At 28.7% G+C, this 25,568-nt stretch overlaps 1 protein-coding gene across 6 annotated transcripts in view; it reads right to left on the reverse strand.

Moving 5' to 3' along the window:
• Positions 1-2,162: 2,162 nt before the first annotated feature.
• Ten-m (teneurin transmembrane protein Ten-m) overlaps positions 2,163-25,568 on the reverse strand; it is a 382,956-nt gene continuing 359,550 nt past the window's right edge. For 4 of the 6 annotated variants that reach the window (XM_067050916.1, XM_067050914.1, XM_067050915.1 and 1 more), the window contains exons 14-35: positions 23,786-23,962; positions 23,403-23,638; positions 21,048-21,220; positions 20,264-20,516; positions 19,696-19,931; positions 19,220-19,377; positions 17,287-17,557; positions 16,209-16,389; positions 15,873-16,119; positions 12,446-12,782; positions 12,126-12,368; positions 11,658-11,826; positions 11,399-11,576; positions 10,807-11,089; positions 10,126-10,297; positions 9,429-9,686; positions 8,788-9,016; positions 7,907-8,226; positions 7,485-7,828; positions 7,240-7,400; positions 6,879-7,151; positions 2,163-4,808 (exon numbers count right to left, since the gene is read on the reverse strand). In XM_067050916.1, coding sequence (XP_066907017.1) covers positions 4,371-4,808; positions 6,879-7,151; positions 7,240-7,400; positions 7,485-7,828; positions 7,907-8,226; positions 8,788-9,016; positions 9,429-9,686; positions 10,126-10,297; positions 10,807-11,089; positions 11,399-11,576; positions 11,658-11,826; positions 12,126-12,368; positions 12,446-12,782; positions 15,873-16,119; positions 16,209-16,389; positions 17,287-17,557; positions 19,220-19,377; positions 19,696-19,931; positions 20,264-20,516; positions 21,048-21,220; positions 23,403-23,638; positions 23,786-23,962 — 5,337 coding nt within the window. In that variant the 3' untranslated portion in view covers positions 2,163-4,370. The remainder of the gene's footprint in view (positions 4,809-6,878; positions 7,152-7,239; positions 7,401-7,484; positions 7,829-7,906; positions 8,227-8,787; positions 9,017-9,428; positions 9,687-10,125; positions 10,298-10,806; positions 11,090-11,398; positions 11,577-11,657; positions 11,827-12,125; positions 12,369-12,445; positions 12,783-15,872; positions 16,120-16,208; positions 16,390-17,286; positions 17,558-19,219; positions 19,378-19,695; positions 19,932-20,263; positions 20,517-21,047; positions 21,221-23,402; positions 23,639-23,785; positions 23,963-25,568) is intronic. The other 2 variants (XM_067050917.1, XM_067050918.1) reach the window with 2 other exon arrangements.

Raw genomic sequence — 25,568 nt, forward strand, 5'->3', positions numbered from 1 at the left:
TCGACATCATAATCATAGTAATTGCTGAACGGGATGGAAGATGTGATAGGTATTAGTGGTTGCTAAAATTCAGCAGGGAAAAGCACTGGGACCAGATTTGGTGTTAATGAAATGGTTAAGTATCTTTTTTTTTTTTTTTTTTGGTTACATACCCTTTTACAAGTTTTACAAGATCCCCCTAGCCGTATTCAAACCAGTGTCACTGCAGTCATGAGCCAAAGTTGGTGCTTCAACTCGCTCAGCTACAAAAAGAAAATGTATTATTCTAGATACCAGAAGACTAGAAGGGGGCAGAAAATAGTTGGCAAGGTGGACTGGAATTACAATAAATAAATGTTTTCATGTTCCGAAGGTTGTTATGAAAATTATCAGTTTTTACTTTCACCTACCTATGTATGAAGTATATAGTAAGGGGAAGTATTGCCACCTTAAATTGTTGTTTTGAAATGTACAAGGATTAATCTTAATCTTAAATTAGGATGGTAAGAAAAATCATGTGAAGTGTGCATCAGACGTTTTCATATCCATTTCAACATTACTTGACATTATTATTTCAATTCTAATTAGATTGAAGAATCCTAAATTCAGTTACAATAGAAAATTGAAAAATTCTATGTTTAACTTTTATATTTGGTTCTTCTTTGAGATTTTACCTTCGCTAACAGAAGTAAGAAGTTATAAATATATTTATAATATGATTATTATTTATTCATTTTTTTTTTTTTTACCTATCCCATGACAACTCCTCATCAAGGATTTTGGCTTTACTATATAAAACTGATAACTATAAAATATTTTTAAAAAATCTTATATCATTATAATCAAGCCTCTTTGGACACAGAGATGGACATTGAGAATCCATAAAATCATCATATTTCTAAATCAAAAATTCACAACACCTGGCCAATACCATTATCCAGAACTTAACATAACGAAAATTCTCATATCTCCTTTTTTGTTCATGAGTATTTATCAACATCAATCAGAAGTCAATTACAGATCATAACAATCGGAATCAACTTATTTACTTTTCACAATGTGAATATAGGAATAAATTGCTATGAGTGCTATTTTAAAATTCAAGATTTTTAATATTTTAAGATTAGAGTGATATAAATGTATTAATTATTTTTGTTTGTTTTATTTCTCAATATTTTTTGTAAGGGGTACTGAAAATTAAGAATAAATATTACTATTGCCTTCTGAATTCTACAGTTAGAACACTTTTAGATTTCCTTGTATATTCCGGGAGAGATGTAGCCTTGAGCATTTTGCTCATATTGCGAAATAAATGTCTATATTTTTCTAGAATATCATCTATTTTTATTAAAATTATGTCTACCTTCTGATAACCCTTTGATGTTGTTACTGCCGCTTGTTTTTGTTACTTCCTCTTTTACCTCCCAACCTATATTCAATTCGGATTTACTCTGGCCTTCTTGCAACAGTAAGACTGAGCATTTCTCTCACCAGTACCCTCCTAACATGATATCTTTTTTTTCTCACTTGAGCATTTTGCTCACCTGGACTCCTCCTGCATTTCTTTTTTTAAATCACGAGCCAAGGCAAAAAGATCTTAGGTCGTTTATGAAATCTAGGTTCTTCAGCCCCTGATGGAAGAGCTATAATTTACAATTGCAATAAAAGCAATCATAAAAATTGTTGTCATCATCACATCCAGTAATATAAAAATATAGTACAAATTGTCTACAATGAGATAAATGCTCATGAGACACCTCTTAGGGGACAAAAAAGTAGGGCACTCCTGCCGGGTTAATTAGTTTTGGTTAAAATTTAATATATTTCACATAGACTTGGTAATTTCAACTAGAAATGTGTAATAATAATTTAAATAAAAAGTATCTAAATATCTAGAAATGATAAAATATTATATGTTAAGAAATTTTTTAACAAAATAACAAATGTTTTGGCATAACAGTCCAGGTTATCATTAAAACCTTCCAACATATGCCCTACTCTTCTATCAATAATGTATAAGAATTAATATTTGGAAACATTAGTTCTGTTTTGATTTTTCATAAACAAAAGAAGAAAAACTTGTGAATTATTTAATGTTGCTATGTGATTTTTCATCAAAATTAAAATATTTAAAATAATGGTTTAATAATACTATCAATGAAAGGAACATATGGGTATTTTTCTTTATTAAGTATTCTAAATATTTGGTTGAAAATGTACAATGCATTCATACAATTCACATATTGAAAATCTATGCATAAAAATTATCATTATGTACATACTTAAAATACCTATACAAAAATTCTATCTTCATTTAAAATACAAAAATTGATGGTTCTGCTTATTTAAAACCATACACATTTTAATTGATGAATATCTAATAATTTAAATTATAACAGTGATAATAAAATATAATCTATATTCAATCAGGTAAATAAAACATAAAATATTAAAAACTAATATAAGTCACCTGATAGAATCATATTTAATTTTAGTATTGCTTTTTACAGATACAAATTTAAGTATTACACCTACGTGTTACTTAACATTTTCAAACAAGCATGTACATAATGCACAATTGGGAAATACCATAATCAACTAAAATAAACCTATTTATTCACATTTATTGAGAATTTCTTGTTCATAAATGCTATATGCCAATTTTCTTTGTTCTAAACAATGCTAAACATAAAGTTACATTTTAACATTTATCAGCATGCTAAGAAACAACACATACTCAATCTTTTATCCATTGTTACAACGTTATAATAAGTCAAGGAGGGATATTTTATCTAATCAACAATCTTATACCAATGAAACAGCTATTTAATTTATGTACAGAAATTAAATCAATGTATAGATTATCTTTAACACCCTAATCTGGTCAGTTACTCTAAAATTTTAAATTATAACTTAATCGTCACAACTTTTTTTTTGTTTAGTTTTTTGTTGTTTTTTTTTTCAACTTGATGTACATGATAAAATCTAATTTATTGTACACAGAATTTACCTCCAACTAATATAAACAAGGAAGGCTATCAGTGGACAATACAGAAACATTGTGATTGCTACCAAAATTGTTGGACTACCCTGTTATGGCACATATTAGTTAATCAAATACTACGCATAGAATTAATCTAGGGATCCTATAAGTTTCATGTAGGCCGTAAAATGGTGACAGATAAGGTGGTATCTTCATCAAAATAACACTACATTAATATAGTTATCAAAATAATAAGTGTAAACTTAAGAACTAATATCAATTTATCCGCTGAGACTTGGTAACTCAAAAGAAAATAATGGTATAAGTCATAGTTAAGGAAAGCTGAAATACTTTACATTTTGAAAAAAACTAAATCTAATATACTCTCATAATAAAATACATTTGATAAATAATCATAAAGAATACTTTTATTCAAAGAAAGGGCTGTAAGCAGAAAGTATGATTTGACATTCAAAGCAACATCTTTCAAATATGGACTCCTAGTTGTGCACCCTATATAAATAGTTCATACTTAATAACTTATTTTACACTCTATTATTGGGGAAATGTCTATTAAGTTATATTACTGTATACTTTTACCTTTAGAGATTTATAGTTCAGAAGAACATAAGTATCAGTAATTCATCTGTGCAATTTATGAATCCTTGAAGAAATGATAAAGTTTTTAGATGCCTGAGCAAGTGTAAGTACATTGCACATTAAATCTCTAATTTTTATTACATATAAAAGATGAACGAAATTGTCCTTTCGCATTCAAAAATATTTACAATATGTTAAGGGTACTTCAAATACTTCTATAAGTTCCTCTCCACATTTCACAGCACAATATTCTTTTCCTTTCTGTACAAAAGTGTTAATACACCTTGCATTTATAAAACACAGTACAAAATTATTATTCCAAAAAAAAAATATATCAAATTGCAATCAATAGTTACAGATGTTGGGAGTTGAAAGAAAACAGTATAAATTTACCATTCATTGATCCTCAGAATAATTACAAAAATAAACTAAATAAATCAACGATTCTGTTCAGAACAGATAAATTAAACATATATAACCATTGCTTTAAAAAAAATTCTCATATCATTACATGAGATTTCTTATTTCAGTTACACAAACACATCCATACAAATTTATATAAATATTTATACAATTCAATGTATACATACTTATATAAAAGTCATTTAAACATCCTTCTTAATTTATATTTATAAATGGAAGTTTAGCAATACAATAATATATATTTATATATATATATATGTATATATTCATATTTATATTTATATACAAAAAAAAAATTTATAAAAATAAGCGAATTGATTGCAATGATAGTTGAATAGAACACAAGGTTGTTTTATCACAGTATTTACAGTCCTATTCAAGACAATTAAATGGAAACATGGGGATGTGTCCGCCTTTTTCTTTTATGTTTAGCATCTTTTCTAAATGCAACATTGCCAGGATCATCAGCAAGTTGTGGATAACGCTGGATACTATGAATATCAATACCATCATAGCCATCAACCCTGCCTCGAAGTAATAGTTCTTCTCTTTCCTCCTCAGTCCATTCACCTCTTCCTGACAGACCAGAAGAAACTAAAGATTTTTCAATTTCCCAAGCACGTTCTACAGCCCGCTTATGAGCATGTTTCAGAAGACGGTGTCTTTCTTGGATTGGATCAGCTCCATATCTAATTGATACTACAGCATCAATACTATGTAATCTCAATTCTTTTCCATCAGCTGTTTCATGAGTTGATACATTGAACATCCCTCCCAATCTTCTTAATTCGTCTAAATCATCTCTTAATTTTAGTGCATTATCCTAAAAAAAAAAAAATTAGTTACTATAAATGTAAATAATTTTAGATTAAGGAATAAAAATTTTAATACATAAAGATAAGAAGAGATATTAATGTTTTTACTAATATTTTTTATTTAATAAGAAAGTAATGAGAGAGAAATGTTTCTTCAATCCTACTACAATGAAACTTCTCTTAATGGTCCCGCCCAATGAGGTACATCTTTAATGCATTTCAACCCCTCTATTACGGAATTTCTCCAATCTGGATCCAGATACCAATCTCATTCCTTATCAGCACTTTTATTTTGTCTTTATGGACACAAATTATAAAATATGAATGTACAAACACACAATTCCAGAACTAAATTTTTTGGGTTGCTCATTATGAGAAAAGTTAAGTAATACTGTTTTTTTTCTTGGATATATTGCATCATTAACAAAACATTATGCATTACATATTTTGTAATTAAGTATTTGTCCATTGTATGTCAGTAGTTATTTAATTACTCATTAATTCTGATTTCAAATTAGTGGGAAAATTAACATTATTTTAAAATTATATTTCCTACCATAATAAACAAATGACAGTTTGTTGTTTTGTACTGATTTTTTTATTATAAATTTCTCTTCCATTTTATCAGGAACTTTGTCCACTTTTTTATTAGGGAAAATTGACAGCACTAAGAAACATTTAGTCATTGTGTAGTATCATTTTTATTTTGCATGTTACAAAAAAAAAAATTAAACTCCATCCGCAAAATTTGATTTTATAAGTTTCAAGATAAGTATAATCTAAAAATCAAATTAAAAAAAAATCCAAGAAAGACACAGTAAACTACAAAACTGACACTAAGCACTTAAATTCACTCTATGCCAACATTATAAATAGACTAAACATATAAACATAAAAATCAGTGGAAATAAGTAAGTTTAGAATAGTCAAATCATAAAGTTTAATTTAAATTACACAATAGATAAAATGGGACATATAAATTGCGAGGTAACCGAACAGCACACTGGACATGAAATAAGGTCCAAAGAGATAGTATACAATATAGAGCAATGTTTGTGCTACAGAGAGCAGCTTTCAGCTTTGTTTTAATAGATGATATGATTTCCATAGTGAAATTAAAAGTTTGACAAATAAGAGGAAAATATAATACAGAATTGAATAAAATATATTCAACTTTTGGAAGTTTTTAACCTCAACAAATTTATTGAAATTAAAAAAATCCATTAGTGGGCTGCCTATGGATTTTCTCCAAGACTACAGTTCCAATTTTCTTTTAATTTGGTACGATAACAACAGGTCACCCAGGCTGATCTTTGAAATTCCACTTACCGTCCTCTAATTTCCAATTTTCTTTTTTTTTTTTTTTTTGGGTTATATGATCCCGAAACAAATTTTTCATTACCAATATAATTTATCATTAATTTAATATTAAACCTTATGTAATAAGCATTTTCAAATACAAATTGCAAAATCTTTTTATTATTAAACTAAAAAAGAATTTTCTTGTGATAAAAAAATTTAATTTTGAAAAAGAAAAATTATTCTGAAACAATTTGCACCCAGTCCTGATGAAATCCTTCAAAATGGAGAGAAATGTTGGTTACCAATTAATAGTTATTTTTTTTAACTTCATTAACTACCACTCAGACTATCTTCCTAATATCTATTACATACAGTCAATTATTAATTTCCCCCCCCCCAAAAAAAATTAGACTACAGTATGAGATTCTTAATAAGTTTCACACAAAAACTTGATGTTCTCATTTTATTTTAATTAGTTTTTAAGATGAATGAGTCTATGATTTTATTTTTGTGTTATTTTATTTTTTTATAATAACCCTTCATACAATGGACAAATTCGTCTATCTAGTGGGTGTCCGTTACATAGAATTTTCACTGTACCAACAACATGTGTGATATAAAAACGTTTTCAATAATATTATTTATTTACGGGTAATATAGAAGGCTAATGTTTCAAATTGTATACTTCATAATATTCAAAAGAAATATTTATCTTAAAGTATATTTAAAACTCATTAAAGTATTCTAATTATAAATATATTAAAATATCAGCATACCTTCACAAAATAAAACATATCTTGATCATGGAGTGTGAAGTGTAAATCAAGAAAATGTGAGTTATTAAAAACTGAAGTGACGACATCTTGTACCACACTATTTACGCCTCCAACAACTGATATCAAAGCTCTGCCATTTATACGCGATATGAGAAGTCCTTCTCCAAATACTGATCTCCTATAGGCAACACGAGGCAGTAGATTCCTTGTACGTGCTTCGGTTTTTAATAAAGGTTGTGGTACGAAACCAAGTGTAACAAACTTGTCAGAAATCTAATAAGCACAAAAAATCACCAAAATTATTAATATTTTTTCTATTATGGGAATAATAAAAAATTAAGAAAAAATATTAGATAATCACCTTATCTATGATACACTGTAACCCTGACATTACTCCAAAGTCTGGAGCTAACTGAGGAGAAGTTACTTTAGCAGTCGGCCTGTAGACCATCTTTTTAAGATAAACAGATCCTAATATATTATTGATGTCATAGCCATACAATTTCAACCAGCTACCCAAATCTGCAAATTAATATTACAAGTCATAAATTACTTTGCTCTTATAATATATTATGAACAGATTGCATTAAATAGAACTTTCCTAACCTGTCATGTAATCAATGGATTGTCCACTCAGTGGATTAATAGGATCATTATTTTGGAACCTATAAATAAATATATCTGTTGGAGCCGTCAGCTGATTTGCTAATCTTTCCCAATCAGGTGTGATCCATTGTCCAACAAAGGGATCATACCATCTTTTACGTAGGTATAATAATCCTGTATGTGGGTCTGGAATTCCACCTTGATAATCGACAACAAGTAAAAAGTCAGGGTTAGAATCCCTTATAGTTTTACCAAAAGGAGTTCTTTGAATTTCTTTTATAATATTTCCATTTGTATCAAATAAAACAAGTGGAGAACCATTCTGATCTGATGCAACATAAAATCTAAAAATAACATTTAACATGAAAAAAAAAATTATGAAAATTGTTAAAATCAATATTTTACTAAATTAAACTCATTACCTCTGTTCTGTAGTTTCCAGAGCTATTAATATTCCTCTATCATCATACAGATATCTAAATGTACCACCACTTCGAGGATAATGAAGATGGGTAACTAAATGTGGCCTAGTAGGATCAGCATACAAAAGTTGAGTGGTGTTTCCTCGGGCATCTTGTATTGCTATCAATCTTCCCCGATCATCATATCTATACCATGCTGTAAAACTTTCTTTTTCAGTTGCACTGCTTAGCTGGCCTAGTTCATTGTAACGTAACTTTGTTTCACCACGGCGAACCACAAAACCTCGAGCATCATAACCATTGAGTTCAACATCACCAACCTAAGAAACAAAGTTGATGAGTTATATAACAAAATCTACGTTTAAAATTTAACCTTATTAAAATATAAATATTGGTTTTTAAATATCTAAAGATACACAAATTTTTAAACCTTAAAATTTATTTATATTTAAAATATTTACAAGGCTTAACAGCAATGTGCGAGGAACCCTGCTCGGTAAGGTGGATGCAATCAAGAACATATTTGAAAATATATTTGAATCAAATAATATTTAACATACATGTACTACAATGGACAACACAAAGGAGAATGAAAGGGACATTAAAAGCACATATTTTAAGTAATAAGTTCATATAAATACAGAATTTACTTTCTATCAATATTCTAAAAATATTTTAATTGTCTATTAATTACTTCACGTAAATCATATATGGATAAAGGCAACCTAAAATAAAAAAAATATAATCAATATCACTGTTAATATACCATCCATTATCACCATTAACATACTAATTTATTTGAATCCATTTTAGAATTAAATATAAACATTAAAATTATGTATATTAAATAAAAAAAAACATTAAAAAATATGTATATCTACCTGAACAACACGGTCACCAATATCATAGCCTAAGCTTAATTTTTGTCCTCCTTCCATAATACTAATTATATTGCCATTTTCATCATAAACAAATTTCCAATCACTTCCTCCAGTTACTTCTAGTAAATGACCATCAGCACTGTAGGTGATGTGTTTGGTTGATGAAGTACGACTAATGGTGATTTTTATTGATTTTATTCTGCCTCTTACATCATATTCCAATTCCATTCTATGCAGAATAAATATTATATATAAGTAATAAGAATTCATTTTTTTTTTTTTTTTTTTTATTAGAGAAATCTAATATAAATTAATTACTCAAAAACTTCAAAGAACTAAAAATATTAAGAATCAATTTTAACAGAATGACTTAAACCTAGAACATATGGTAGTATTCTTATCTTAAATCAACTATTTCAACTATTTTACAAATAATAACATAATAATTTATTTTACAAAATAACATAACAAAAATATTTTGAATTTGAAACATTTTTTCATAACCATTTAGTATAGAGCATTGACCATTTTGGAGATGCAGTAAGTTTGTTTACAATACACAATTGATATAAGTTTAAAACTGTTTCTTTATTTTTTAAATATTTTGTAATTTAACACATTAAAAACTTAAAAATTCAAACCTGTAGACATCAATTGCTTTTATGTTGACTAGTACTGTTTTTGTCCTGGCATGGGTGTCATATTCTGTTATTGTAAAGAACTGCTTTCCAACATCTTGTACTACTGATCTATTGAAGCTGTTACGATAAATTCGAAGATCGCTTACTCCTTCCAAAACACCAAGATTTTGAGAATACTTAACTTTCAATTGTGGTAATTCTTTTCCATCTATATTTACTTCAACACCTGACACACGGGCATTTCCATCATACTCATACCTTAAAGAAAAACAATTATTAATTTGATTATAACTGAGTAAATTATTAGTTATATTATTATTATTATTATTATTAGTTTAATTATAACCAAATGAAACCATTATATAGTTTTGGAAAATAATGAGGTAAATAAAAAACATACTCATGAAAATAAATAAAAATGAATTAATATAAATTTTATTTATTGTATATTTGTGGATTCAAAATGAATTTTGAATTTTAGATAGTGATTTTATTGGAACAGAATTTAATTTGTTGTAACAAAATACTAATATTTTACATGAGACATGATTCCGCCCAAATCATCCTCTTCAAATATATTTGGCAAAATATGAGATAGTATAAAATAAATTTATAAACCAAAAATATTGTATTAATACTTTAAAATACTGAAACAAAACAAAAATTAAGTTATTATGAATGTATAAACTCCACTAACCGGTAGTTGGTGTTATGCAATCCACTTTTACTTCCAAATTTCAACTTTTCATCTTTTAGCAATCCTATATGATGTCGGAACTCATGTTTTAACTCAAAACTTGGTTCAATTATGTCAATATTTTTTACTAAATTGGCATTTTCTTGATATGTATAATGGATGGAAGAAAGTCCTAAAAACAAAATAAAAATGTTAGCAAGTTAGCTATTATGTAATTTTTAATTATGAAAATATAAATATATATTGTATTGAAAACAATCATTAAGAAAAAAATTGTTTATTGTCATCCATCATTAACTAGGAAGAACTAAAATTGTAGGTACTTATCAATAATCTCCAACATTTCTCTATCAATAATTTTTCATTAATGATATTATAGACAACTTGCTTAAATAATTAGATCTATTAGATGATTTTTTTCATTAAAATTAAACTAATTAATAACTAATTAACTTAATTTTTTAAATCTTTTTTAAAAAGAATTTCCTATTATCCAGTCCATATTTATTAAGGTATACAGACTCTAATTAATTAATTTAATAAAATTATTCATGATAATATTGAATGATTACTGGTCGTAGAAGTCAAAGACATTATTATTCACTGATTTATATAAATATTCCACTTAAAAAAAAAAAATATATATATATATATATATATATTTATTTATTTATTACACACCTGCTAGAACTGTGTCAAGTTTTCCTGACTGATCATAGACATATGCAACGCGACCTGACTGATGAGGATATAATTTTGCCAAAATTTGACCCTCATCATTATAACGCAATTCAAATGGGTGCCTATTCATAGGAGAATAATACTGGTACTTAAAGAAGCCCAAAGATGTCTGTAGTGAAAAAGCATGAATATGTCCCCTAGGAGTCGTTAATGATTGAAGAGCTCCAGCTTCATCATACTGCAGCAAATAATCACTTCCTCGTGGTGTAGTAACTTTCAGTGGCTGTAAAAAAAAGTTTATGAAGATATTAAAACTTCATCACCTTTAAATAATATATAAAGTGTGTTTAAATCTTTCTTATGCCAGATCAATTCAATTATCTACGTAAAAAGAATGATGATTCATGTGTATCAAAAATAATAATATATACTTTGAAGAAATGTTGCAAACTGTGGTTTAGAAAGCCAGAAAAACATGTTGTCACTTTCAAACATTATTCGATTAAGATTGAATAAAATGATTTCTTACACCTATGAAGAAACTATAATTTGAAAAATAATTAATTATGAAAAATTAAAATGGAGAACATACCAAATTACTAAACATATCCTTGAAAGCATATAAAGTAGATGTTCCATCTGCATATCGAATTTGAGATAATCTGCCAGCACGATCGAAGATATAACTTTCATTCAGATCACCCCATCGCCAAGTGCTAAGGCGGCTGAATCTATCATATTCCAGCTCAACACCAGCAAAAATACCATTTCTAAAAAAAAAAATATTTTTTAGCAATTTCAAATAAGTTTATTTGCCCCATTAATTAATTAAAAATACTTATAATTGTCACCTTGGGCCCCATTTCACTGGCCTTGCAGTTCTATCATATGTCACATTGATCAGTTCTAGTCTATCATCAAAAAAGACTGCTACAGTTGTTGTGGCTCTGTCATATTCAAGAGTTAAAACATTCTCTCCATTTACTCTAAGTCTCCTCCCAACTTGAACAACACCCTTCCCTAAAAATATGAAAGATAATTGATTGTTAAAAAATGTTTTATTTGGAGTTAAATAAATATAAAAACACACATAAGAAATTTATGAGTAGATTAGTGCCATACTTTAAATAAAATTGTATTACAGCTAAAATACGCAATCCAGTTTTGTAAAAAAAATTTAATTTTAAATATTCATAAATGACATTAACCATTTATCAACAGTACTTTGCAGCACCTTCTTTGAACAAGGAAGGAATTATATTAGTATTTAATTTACTTCTATAAATAAATGTAGGAATAATTTCATATGGAAAACTCACCAGGCATCCGTGACTTAGTGCCAGGTGGTCTTCTGATAAAATATCTCCATTCAAATCTATTAGCTACATCACTTCCAACTTTAATTATTTGCTTGGCAGGAACAGGGTAACTTTCTCCTAATACAGGATCTATTTCACTCAATAGTGGATAAGCCACAGTTTCAGTAGCAACCAACTGCCACCATGGTAAAACTGTTGAAACACTACCATCATTGAAAACCTCAGTTCTTTCTTGAGCTTCACCTAAAGAAAAAGATTTCACATTGAAATTTTATAATAATTAAATTTAAAATAAAACATATTATCAACATTATTCCTACCTAATTTTGTAACAACAGAAGCCCCTCTGATCACCATTGTTGTTGGTTGCTGGTCATCATGGGAGACTTGAACCATTGCCCCTTTTTGATTAAGATCAAATGAAAGCTTTATAACTTTTCCAGTTGGTGTAACAGCTGTAGTAAGTCTTCCAAACTCATCATATGAATACACATACGACCGACCAGCAGAATCAAGTTTACTGCGTAAAAGACCAGTAGGTCCATGGTAATCCAAAGAAACATTATAATTATCTGGTGTATTCAATTCACTGAGTAGTCTTATTCGTGACATTCTTAGGCGACACTTTTGTCCTTTGGTATTTTCAATAGAATTAACCTTTGAAAACAAAAAAAATAAAATGATTAAATGAAATTAAATCATAAAATTACACAGTTTTACTAAAGTTGCACATGCAACTTTATGCAGTAAACATGCCTTACTTACTTTGATAACTATATTAGCCTACTTTGATAACTATATTAGCCTACTTTGATAACAATATTAACAACTGGAAAACCATTTAAAAACATGAAGTTTGTTTTTGTTGCTATTTTCTTTTCTTTTAATTTAAATAAGCATTATATAATGTATAAAATGTGATATTTAGCCAAATAAAATTGAAATGCCTATTTTTTAACTATGAAGACTATTGTTGCTACTGAATCTAAGACTGCAATCAGCTGGTACATGAATGTTTTGCACATTTTTTAACTGAATTACTGAATAAGAACTCTAGAAAGTTATATATCACCACATTTTCTATAAAATATTTAGAGAATGTGAAATAATTCAAAGCAATGTAAAAAAAAAAATTTTTTTGAGGTAAAAAATGTAACTGGAAGTGTAAAAAAAAAGAAGAATACATAAATAAATAGATTTGTATACTTCAAAAAAGAAATATGATAATAAATAAAAATCCTTAGAGGTTGGAAACCCAAAATGATCTTAGCTGGAGGAAGCTAGGACAGTAGTGAACACAGTTTGGGACAATCCAAGGTGAAAGGGAGGTGCTAGACCTCTTCCCACCACTCCAAACACAAGCTAGAAAAGTGCCCTCCCTTGACGATAGTTTATCATATGATTGATCATTGTGCTTATCGTACTTCCAAGCTATCACGGCTTGACGAGATAATGTGCTGTCAACCACAGTCAAAGTGGTAATGCAAGGTAATTATGAATTCTGAATTAATCAATATAATATATGGGATATAAAACACACACACACACACTATATATATATATATATATATATATATATATACATATATAAATTGAACGTTTCATCAAAACCTACCATTTGAAATGATTTGAATGAAACTGAATATTGAAGTCATTAGTTTTTAAACATATAAAATAAATTATATAGATTTGTTAAATATTCATTTAAACCAAGTTAAAGTTTAAACAACTGGTTCATACACAAACTAAATGCATTAAATTTATTTTCATTAATACAGTTCTTTTTTTATAATGATATATAATTATTTTATGAATTATTTATGCTATTTTTCATAAAGTGATGAAAAAAGATTAAAGTTGTTTGATAAAATTTATTATATTTATCAAAAAGGTACTAATATATACTTAAAATAAAATTATAAGAAATATACAATAAAGTTCAAAAGTGGTATATAGAATAATAATTAATCAAGAACAGTAAATATTTAATTAAAATATTCAGCACAATGGATTTAATCTATAATTTAATTAGAAAAATAATTTAAGCCTACTCCAGATAAATAAAAACTCAAAACATTCAGGGATGCGGTCAAAATATAACACACATAAGTTGAACTGAATTATTTAATCGTGCCAACGTTTCGGCCAGAATTTCTAGCCATAAGAACAGAACAAGATAACAACCAATTAATACATAAAATATAAACAGAATGACATAAAGTAAATAATTGCACAGAATAGAATTAATAAAATTAAAATGATGAAAGAAGTGGAAAATACAATGTATATATAGGTAATTGATTAAGTAGGTAAAATAACATAATATTAAGGAAATATAAATAAAATAAAAATTTGAAATTATATAATGCAAAGAAATATGAATATTTTAGTTTATTAATAATTTAAAACTTAAAATTATGGAAAGAAAAAATAAAATTGAGAGAAAGAAAATATATGCAACAGATGAAATATGTAACTATAATATTAGATAAAGAAACAAACTAAGACGTTAAGTTTAACAAAAGAAGTGAATAGAAAAAAAAAAAAATTGAAAACAACAATAATAATATATGGTGAACATAACTAATAATGTGGGTAAGGAAAATTAAGAAAAGAGTAGAAAAGGAGAGGGGTGCAATAAAGATAGGGAAAAAAATATAATAAAACAAAATGAACCTGTTAGCTTGTAATCTTACCGCCAAGTGGGTTCTGCGCCGCGAACGGCTAGACTCAGAATTAAAAAAATACGTTACGGAGATAACAAAGTGTTTTTTTATGAGGAAACGTTACAAATGGGTAAAAAATAAAAAGTAGAAACTATTTAGAAGAGGAAAGCGTGTGAGAGGGTGACACATATGTGTTATATTTTGATCGCACTATGTACTATTACAATTTCTCATATTTTCATGATTTTTATGACAATAGTCATAAAATTGTTTTCATAGTGATAGCAACTATGGAAACACAAAGACATTTATTTTCTTCTCTAGTTAATTTTCAACTTCTTTAATAATTTATATTTATCTACTTTTCATTACTGCTGACAATGAAGGATTGTAAATTTTTTCAAATAAACCAAATTAAATTTACTTCAAAGGAAACTCTCTGAAAATTTTGAATTAAAACTCTTCCAGATTATTTTAATCAGAATAAGACCTACATATTAAATATCACTTAATTGTATAGTGCTATTATAAATTTAATCAAAATCATTAAAGCCAATTTTTAGAAAATGGTAAAAGAAGAGTAAAATCAAAGATATTAAGTGGTACCTTCAGGTAGTCGATTTTAGTTAAAAGGTTGCTGAAACATCCCATGAATATAAGTAACTCAAGTTTTTAATTTCAATATTGTACCTTTGTTCATTTTTTAGCTAGTCTATTCACATACACAAGCACACAGACCAATTAACAAGATGATTATTTTTCTGAGGGGATCATAAAACATTCCAGTTGAAAATCTGATTTTCTAATTTCTAACGATCATAATACATCTCTTACAACATATGTCATGTGGATGTAAGTGGGAGTGAAAATTCAGGGTTTTCATTCTCTCTATTTAAATGAATTTTGAAGGGTTCAATTGAAATTTCATCAATACAAATAATTCTCTGTTTAAACCTTCTCACTATATCCCAATTCTTTTTCAATTTTGAATAGAAAATTTATAAAGTTAAGTATAAAAGCACATGCTCACATAATCAAAGAAACATTTAAATGTTATTCAGCCAAGCAAAGCTAATCATACCTGGCTAGTGTAGTCTCTAAGAAGAAAAACTTTATTTCCTGCAGTATCAGTAACAGTACTTAATTTTCCATTACTGGTATTGACATTGTAAGTGAAAATGTAGCTTGTTTCTCCGGTTAAAATATTTTTTGTTGCAATATGTTGCCCAAATCTATTAAACACGTACAACTCCTGAGTTTCAGGAGAGTAAACTTCATATTCCCTAGAGGGATTAGCTTCAGGAATACTAGCCACTACTGAACGAATCCTGTAATTTCATTTTAAGTATTTAATAAATTTGTATTAAAGAAATATAATTAATTTTATTGAAATTCTAAATCATTAAATTGAAAATACCTGTAGTTAGCTTGGTCAGCAATATGAAGAATACCATCAGGTGTTACTACAACAGAGGATATCGTATTAAATTTCGACGTAGATGCTAAAAAGTGATCCTGCTCAAAACAGTCACAACCACGGTCTAGACAGTTACACCTTGATTCAGCACCAGCATAATGAGTTATTCTCCCATCAGTTCCTAGAAGAAAAAAAATTTAGATATATATACATACATATCTGTTTATATAATAATAAAAGGAAAATTCACCCAACATGAAAAACCAACACACCAGCTTTGATATTAACAATACTCAATTTTTATGACCTAAAAAAGCTAAAGAATAACACTGAAAACTCATTTCCAGACAAGGTTTATTGTCCCTTATGTCCTGTTTAGTAGGGGTAGTCACACAGCAGAACACATCTTTCAGTTGACAGGTTATAGAAGAAATAGAGTAAAGAAATGTGACCAGAAGTTAAAGTGCTGTGGAAAAGTTATGTGGAGAATTGAAAAGCTTTGAGAGGGAAGAACCAAATTCATATTATCATAGCCTAACAGAGTCATTTTAAAGAAAGAACGCTAGAAGAAGAAAAGAAGAGTGCAAGAAAATTCCTTAAAACCTAACGTCAAATTACTTTATGATGCAAACCAATGAAAAAACCAATAAATTATCCCATAATCAAGAAAACTAATAAATTAAGTGTATAATAATATAATATAATATATAACAAAAATATCTAAATCGGGTACAACAAAAGTGAACATTGATCTTCAAAATTAATAATTTAATATTAATCCATTTAAATTAATTTACTGTTAAAAATGAGTATCTGGCTCCACACCAAATCCTCAAACAGAATTAAAAGTTCAAACCTTACAGTCCCCATAACACTCAATTTTACACCATAAATTTTTATAACTGCAAATTTTAAATAATTTTTGACTTTCAAGAATATAAGATATAAAATTATTAAAACCCATTGAAGAATCATTCAGTACTAATTAAATTATACTAAACTACTTTTTTCATCATGATCAAAATCAATATACAGACATGAAGTATATATATAACTGTTGATGGCATTGTTTTCTTACCTACTAGTCTCACTCTATTTATTCTCTGAGAATCACTTTCAGCTATATACAAATCTCCTGAAGAAGAAAACGCAATGCTTTGTGGCATGACAAGTGTTGCTTGTGTAGCTAGTTCATTGTCCAAACCACGAGCCTGGCAGTGCAATGGTCTTCCAGCAACTACTTTGACCCTATAGTCTGCAGTCAATTTTAAAACCATATGATCATCTACAATGTGTAGGGAATTGTCCAATGGGTTGATTGCTAAATCAGTAGGCCATCTTAAATGTACCTAAAATATGAGTATAGTTTATTGTACATGTTTATTAAATTAAGCTATCAACATGAAATAAAACAGTAACAAGAACACTTTGAGTAATTGTGTAAAATACTGAATGACCTGCACTCAAAGTTCGATTAGTCCATTTATATTAAATAGAAAAGGTATATTTATATTTTTATATCATAAAAAGTGGGAATAATTTTTAAAATTTCAAGTGTAACTATTTGGTAGATTAGATACATAAAACTTGGTTACAAACAACTATTGAGAAATTTTAAACTAAGAACATGAAAAAAATTTATACTTCTTTGCAGATGTATAGTTGCTTTTTATAAGGAAAAAACAACACCTATAATTTTTTTTTTTTAAGTTGTAATCTTAATATGTCGGCACTAAAAAAGATTAATCGGCTGGTAAATGGAGAAAACTACACAATGTAGGACTTAATTACCAGTACCCATTAAATATAACTGTGTTATGCTAACTAATACAGGAAAACAATTTTTTTGAACTTTAGTAGGAATAAATTATTTAAAAGCTAATTAATATGATTTGACTTGTAGAAATTGGAAGAGTAGACTTAAGATAAAGAAGAGGAAATATATTAGGTATTTTGTGAAATTGACATCTTTCTTATTCAAATAATAAGATCTTTAATTCTTTTCAAGGTTCAGGGTTTTTCCTCCTTTCATCAGAATGACTTATCAACATTATTTCCTTGTTTCTTAATACATCCATATAAATTATATTTTGTCAATAGTTAAAATTTTATACTGTTTCTAAAAAACTTCAAGGGGCCATGGATGGCCAAGCGTATTAAGCCAAAAACTTGACATTCTTTGTCAGAAGTGGTGCCAATTTGAATCTGGCCTGGGGAGGTTGACTTTTATTTTGTCATGGACCCTTGGAATGAATTCTGATCTAGAATACAATAGTAATTTGTAGCATCCTTATGAGTACTGGTAATATCTACATTTTACATATTTGCCAATAGTCCATATAGATGGAAGAATAAAATAATTGAATTTTTTTAGCAACAGGATACAATTTTAACTATTGAGAAAATATAATTTATATGGAAATATTAAGAATCAAGGAACAATAGAAATCATTTTTCCTAATGAATGCTAATGATGGGAGAAATAATCCTGAATAGTCAATAAGAAATCGTAAAACAAATAAAGATATTATAAGGCAGATTTTGATTTCATGAAATACCTAATAAAAGAAAAAAAACTACCAATGGTAGTAAAAATATCTTTTCAAGCCAACTTTGGCCAACATTACAACAGGAAATCGTGGAATGAACTAAAGAGGCAACACTCTTCAGTACTTTTGGCATCAAATCTCGGCAAATCACTAAGACTTATTATAATAAATATTAATAAAAATACAGTCTTGGTATTGGTATGAGTACATATGCTCAATATGATCCTAAAAGACATGAATTGGCAATATAATAGCTTTACCTACAACCATTGTACTTGAATGTCAGTTTTGATCAAAAGTTTATTTTCATGAATATAAACTGGTCAAAATGAAGCAATTCGAAATAGGAAATCAATATACACATTTCTGATTCATGATTACTCAAAGAAAAAATAAAATTATAATATATTTTTTAACTTTTGTATAAAACTAATATGGTTTTTCTACTTAAATTTTACATACCTCTTCTACTGATAAAGTTCCTTCACAAGGAATAGGCTTCCAATGGCTTTTATGGACATGATTTCCAATTACAGTAGTAACAATACCATCCCTGTCAACCATTCTGATGTTAGTTCCATCAGCAAAATACAAAACATTATCAGCAGAAACAGCAACACCTAGAGATAAAAAAATTAATATAATGAACCATTAATTTCCATAATTGGATGAATAAATTGTTATCTTCCGGATAAAATATTTTTTCCTGCATAAAAATATGTATATTTTGTAAAACTTTTAGAAGTGAAACTAGGCTTTGTTTATAACAAAACAGTGCATATGAATCATGACCTAGATCTGTGTTAAAATATAAATCATTATGAAGTTGTGTCTTTGAACTTATTCACAAAATCCTCATAATTATAGTTGATAAATTACAAAATATTATTAGCACTGCAAAAAATATTTATCAATGTTTTACATTAACTTATAATCACCTTTTGGATAAGCCAATTTAGCATCCCTTGCAAGACCTACATCACCACAATGAGCTTCATCACCAGGTAGACATCTTTCTCCAGAGCCTACAACTGTTTCCCAATTGTGTTCAGGATCAGAAAAATCATCAGGGTTTCGTGCTCTTAATATTTGATGTGATTCTGGATCGGAAATATACAACGATCCATCTAATGGACTTACAGCAATATGATAACGGTATGCGACTCGAGTGACACTGAAAATATATTAAAAACAACAGAAAATCAATATAAATATGAATTAAAATAATAATATAATATAAGAGATTGAAAAAATAAAATAAATAAATTAAAATAACAGTGTAACCATACTTGTTACTTATAGGTGATAATAAATTTTACTCTTGATTTCAAAATACTATCAGATAATTTATGAAATAAGATGAGAATGTAGTTTTTTAGAGTTTAAAATTTATTAGATTTTATGCACAATAAGCCAAAGGTTATAAAACATTTAGGAATAAATACAATTTATGATGAGCTTTCTTTAATAGTTCATAGAGCTTTCTTTAATAGTAAAAATGCTTACTTCAATCTGACTACAGTTCTCACTGTACCATCAATCATTATTCTCCTGACAAGATTAAAGTCTCCTACATAAATTGAACCATCTGAAGCTGCAGCTAAGGCCACGGGTGCTAAAAGTCTTTGCTTAGTTCCTGCAGTTCCATCACAATCTGAACAATCAAGAGGTCTTTGATGTCCATCACCCAATGTTGTTTTAACAACCCTAGGTTTATGTTTTAAATATATGTTAGTGCCATCTCCCTTTTGCAGAATTCCTATAACATAAATTTATGATTGTGATTAAATATAAAATAAAATTATAAATTTCAGAGTATCTTTGTTGATAATTGGTCATGTTGAATAATGTATATGTCATCATGCTGTTTTTGCCAATGTTTTGACAAAACCCTGATGATGATCTACAGTGTAGGTCTAAGCGATTCTAAGAAGAAAAGAAGCTGGGTATAGAGACAAGTTGGTACTGCGTAGAGACTTTAAGAAAGACATTACTCCTAACTGTGATGAAATTATCTGATAACCCATTATTTCTTTTCTTTTCTTTTTTTCAAAATAAACATTACTTTTAATATAATTTTGATTAAGTTGTTCCCAATCAAAATTATAATGCAACCATTTAAGATATATATACACACTCTCATTAATTTAATTCAAATCAATTTATTTTATCTTAGGAAAGAAATAAAATTTATATTCATAGTAATAAAATTAATAAAGCAGTAATTTATTATAATACTTATTATTGTAGCATAATATGACCAACATATTAGAAATATAACAATGCAAACCTTCATGGAAATTGTATCTGTGATGAATATCTAAATTCCATCCTCCAACTTCTGATATACTCATATCATGTCCACTTAGTTTTGTAGTTTGTACATCCCAAATTATATTTCTACAGTTCTTATACTCATAGCCAACCTTCACCAATGCTGTAGTGATTCCATAAACACGTTGCCTGTTTATAATAAACAATTTTGTAAAATAAATATACAATCACTTTAAATCACACTTGTTCTATTTATTTAAATGTATTTCAGCTCTGGTAGCTAAACATTTATAATATAAAAAAAAATGAATAGTTTTGATTGTTAACCTAAGATGTATAATATTTATGAATAAACATTAATTTAAATTATTTTGAACTAAAAATATTACATGACACTTCAAGTAACATTTGTTTTTATGAAATTTATTATAAATCTTTTTTCTATTAATGTGAAATGTTATAAATCTCAAACCATAATATTAGTATTTTAACAATTCATTATAGAGTCACAACTCATACCATGCTTATTTGCTTGTGAATGTACATGATAATGAATAAATGAATTGATGCAGAAAGTTTGACATGAAACATAGTAACTTACTACTAAGTAAAAATGTTTCAAGATTTATTAATTATATAAGAAACAAAACAACTATTTGATTCAAAATGAATTTCACTATCATATTAATTATTAAAGGGAACCCAATTGCTACAATAAACCTTTGGCCCAACTTTCTGTAACTCTTTTTAGTTTAGACATCAGTTTTTAAAAAGAAAAACATTTTGTACAGAAATTAACTGATTTTGAAGCAAGTCGAATGGTATTTGTGACTATTTTAGTAAGTAGTATAGTCTAGTTGCTTCTGAACCTGAAGGGATGGTATACATAGTAAATGTTACGTGGCTGCAAATATCAGTATTTATTGAATTATTTACCTTATAGACCTAAGGTACAATATTTTATATCAATTGACCCTACTCTTTTGTAAAATCCGCGGTATCAATAGGAAACAGTGTTTTGTCCAATTTTAGTCTGTTTTCTTTTATTCTTCACTTTGTCTAAGTGCCCACATGGAGCATCCATCAGTTCTTATCATCCAATTTGGGTTCATTCTATCTCCATGCCAGTTTAAACAGTGTTTTACTACTGTCATTGCTCTCTATTTTTTCATTCATATCAGATTTCTGTTAAGTGTGCAGTGCTTTCTGTAGATTTATTTAAATTTTATTCTTTCTCAACCCACTTCCTTATGTATGAATCAACTGTAATTGTATATGTATAAGTTCATATGCTTCTCTCTTGAAAAAGAAGAGATATCTTTTAATGTTCAACCTGCTCATCTTACTCAAGTTCCTATTGTGAACAAGCATCTCAAGAAATTTCCAGTCAAAATAACATACTGGATAAGATTTTCATCCTAAAGCAGCTACTAAAAAAACTATGGAAAACAGATCAGGTTGAACACACCTCATTTGTAAATTTCAAAGCAGCCTATGAGTCCATGGACTGAAACTGTATATGAAAGAACATGGGTAAGATGGGAGTCCTGTTACAAGGAGAAGTGCCTCAAACCTTTAAGTTTAAACAGACAGGTTTGAGGCAGTTAAGTATTATTTCACTGAAGGTGTCCAAATTAGACCTTCAGAAAGCAACATCAGGATGAAATTTAGGGGTGAACTTTTGAATAAAACAAATTCCTAGCCCAAGTAAAAAATACTGTGGTCTCAGGAGAAACTTGCAAAGATTTAGATAAGAAAAACTTAAATATCTCACCCTAAAAGTAAATAAAGACAAAACAAAGGACATAATAATAAGCTGAAAATTTTATTCAAATAATAGAAACTCTTTTTCGAAAATAGATAAATTTTTTATAACATATCTTCACAAAAATCTCTAAATAATTAACTAACTGAGTTAGACCAGTATGCAAAAACTGAAAACAGGACATTATTCTCACTAATAAGAAAACTGAAATATAGGGTAACTTCAAGAAAGGCACTCTAGAACGGAAAATTATGATACTTATCAGGATGTCATGAACACTACGTAATCATGAATATCATAGTAGATGGTAAGAGACAATTCAGAAGGCTTAAGATCAGATGATATATAAAATTAACAAAGATAACACAGAACTATATAAAGTAAACAAGCCATAGCTTAAGATTGGTAGAGGGGGAGGAGGCTCATTAAGGAAGTTTAAGATCTACATGTGATTCAAAGCTTCTTCCATTTCTTCACTAAACCATATCTTGGTAACTGATGTCATTTTCCAATCCTGACACTAGCACATGACATATCTAAACATCCATACCGTAAATATTACATGCATTAATTGATTTATAAAAATAAAGGAAAATAGTGCTTTACCTGTAAACATTCAGTCGATTCCAGGCATAAGTATATTTTATACCAGGGTCAGCTTCAAAAGTTTTCTCAAACAATATACCTTCAATTGTTATTCTTAAATGAATAAGTTTAAGTGATGGAGGAATAACATCTGGAGTCAACTGAAGTTGTATAGTGGATAAATACCCAGCTGCTCTAGAACTGTGGTAAACCAAATTTAAACCAGTACCAGGAATTTGAAAGCTTTCTTGCACAACCTATTAACCAAGGAAGATTTATTAGATACAAAACAATAATTAATTTAAGGATTCACTTTATATAGATTGAATATTTTATATCAATAACACTTTCAATATTACTATTAATTTAATATGATGAAGCAATTGACCTTTAAGTTTATTTACCTGAGATTCTACTAATATGGCACTTTTGTCAGGACAAGAACCTTGAAAGCCATGTTTCCATGTAGCTAGTACCACAGGTTTCATCACATCATAATCATGATCTGTACAAGGGAAAGGATAATACGGAAGAGGATGATCTTCCACTGCCCACATTGTGATAGTATCAACAATTACAACCTGGAAAAATCAAGAAAAATTATGCTTTTATTTTATAGGTAAATGTTAGATAAAAGAGGCTGATCACTATCAAAAGAAAACAATGTTTTAGGAAAATGCTGGTACCAGTAGGGAAGGAAAATAACCCATATAAAGGGTACTTAGGAAATGTAAGTATAATGAAGGCAAATTGTATCAACTTAATAATACTGTAAATGAATCATGAATCTTTTTTTTAGGGGGGGAGGAGGTTTTAAAAAAAAGTGGCTTAAAGAAAACATCTTTTGGCTGGGAACATGGCAGGTTTGGCATGTAGTACCTCTGTCACTATTTTCCTTGGCAGACCACTCTCATTCATTCGAGCAACATGCCTGGCCCACCTCAATCTACTGGGCCTCACAAACTGGACGTCTGGTTCCTTATATAAATCTTTGAGCAACTGGTTTGTTCGACATCTCCATGTCTGGTCAACTTTGACAGCACCAAATATTTTATGGAGAATCTTCCTCTCCAAAACCATTAAATTGTGCTCACCAGGTTTGGAGATAGTCCACGTTTCCAAGCCATACAGAAGAATTGGCCCAATAATTGTTTGATACATACAAATCTTAGTGTCCTTAGACAAGGCACGGCTTCTAAAATAGGGACTGAGGCTATAATAACAGCAGTTGGCACATAGGACTATTCGTTTAATTTTGGAGCCTACAACATTGTCTTGGGTTATAAGCGATCCAAGATACATAAACTCGGGGACTTTTCCAAAAGTATTTTCTCTGATCCTGATTTCTTCACAGGGCTTGGGGATTTCTTCTGTGACCATGTATATGGTCTTTTCTGCATTCACTTCAAGCCCCATTTTTCTTGCTGCTTCGCTAATTTCATAAATCCATCAGAGACAGCTTGGAAAGAGCGTTCAGCAATGTCATCAGTGTAAGCAAGAAGCTGTATTGTTCTGCCAAATATTGTTTCACCCACTTGAATTACAGAGTCTCTAATGGCCTTTTTAAGAGCTAATTCAAAAACAAGGCAGGCCAATGTATCCCCCTGCCTTAGTCCTCTTCCTGAAACAAATTCATCAGATCTTGCTTCCCCAATCTGCACTATGTATCTCACCTCTCATGGTTAGTTTAACCTTTCTAATTAACTTATCAGGGAAGTTGAATTCTCTTATTGCCTTGTACAACTGTCCCCTATGATTGCTGTCATATACTGCTTTGAAGTCAACAAATAGGTGGAGCATTTTAATCCCGTAATCGAGTCCTTTCTCAAGCATCAAGTGTAAGCAGAATATTTGGTCAGCTGTGGATTGTCCTTTCCGAAAACTACACTGGTACAGACCTAAGCTGTTTTCTGCAAAGGGGAGAAGGAGCTGAAAGAGGATGTTGGACAATAATTTATATGCACAAGAGAGTAAGGAGATACCTCTATAACTGTCACAGACCATCCAATTACCCTTTTTATGGATTGGACAGATTATGGACTTATTCCAAGCTTCTGGCATTATTTAATCTGTCCAAATATGAATGACAATTTCTTTTTAAACAATTTTGATCTCTTTTCTCTCAACTTTATTCTTTTTAACATCCGACGTTTCGACCTCTCAGGTCATTCTCAAGGATTCCTTATT

Source organism: Halyomorpha halys, unplaced genomic scaffold (genome assembly GCF_000696795.3).
Source record: "Halyomorpha halys isolate HHAL.00 unplaced genomic scaffold, Hhal_1.1 Scaffold188.1, whole genome shotgun sequence".
Taxonomy (NCBI): Eukaryota; Metazoa; Arthropoda; class Insecta; order Hemiptera; family Pentatomidae; genus Halyomorpha; species Halyomorpha halys.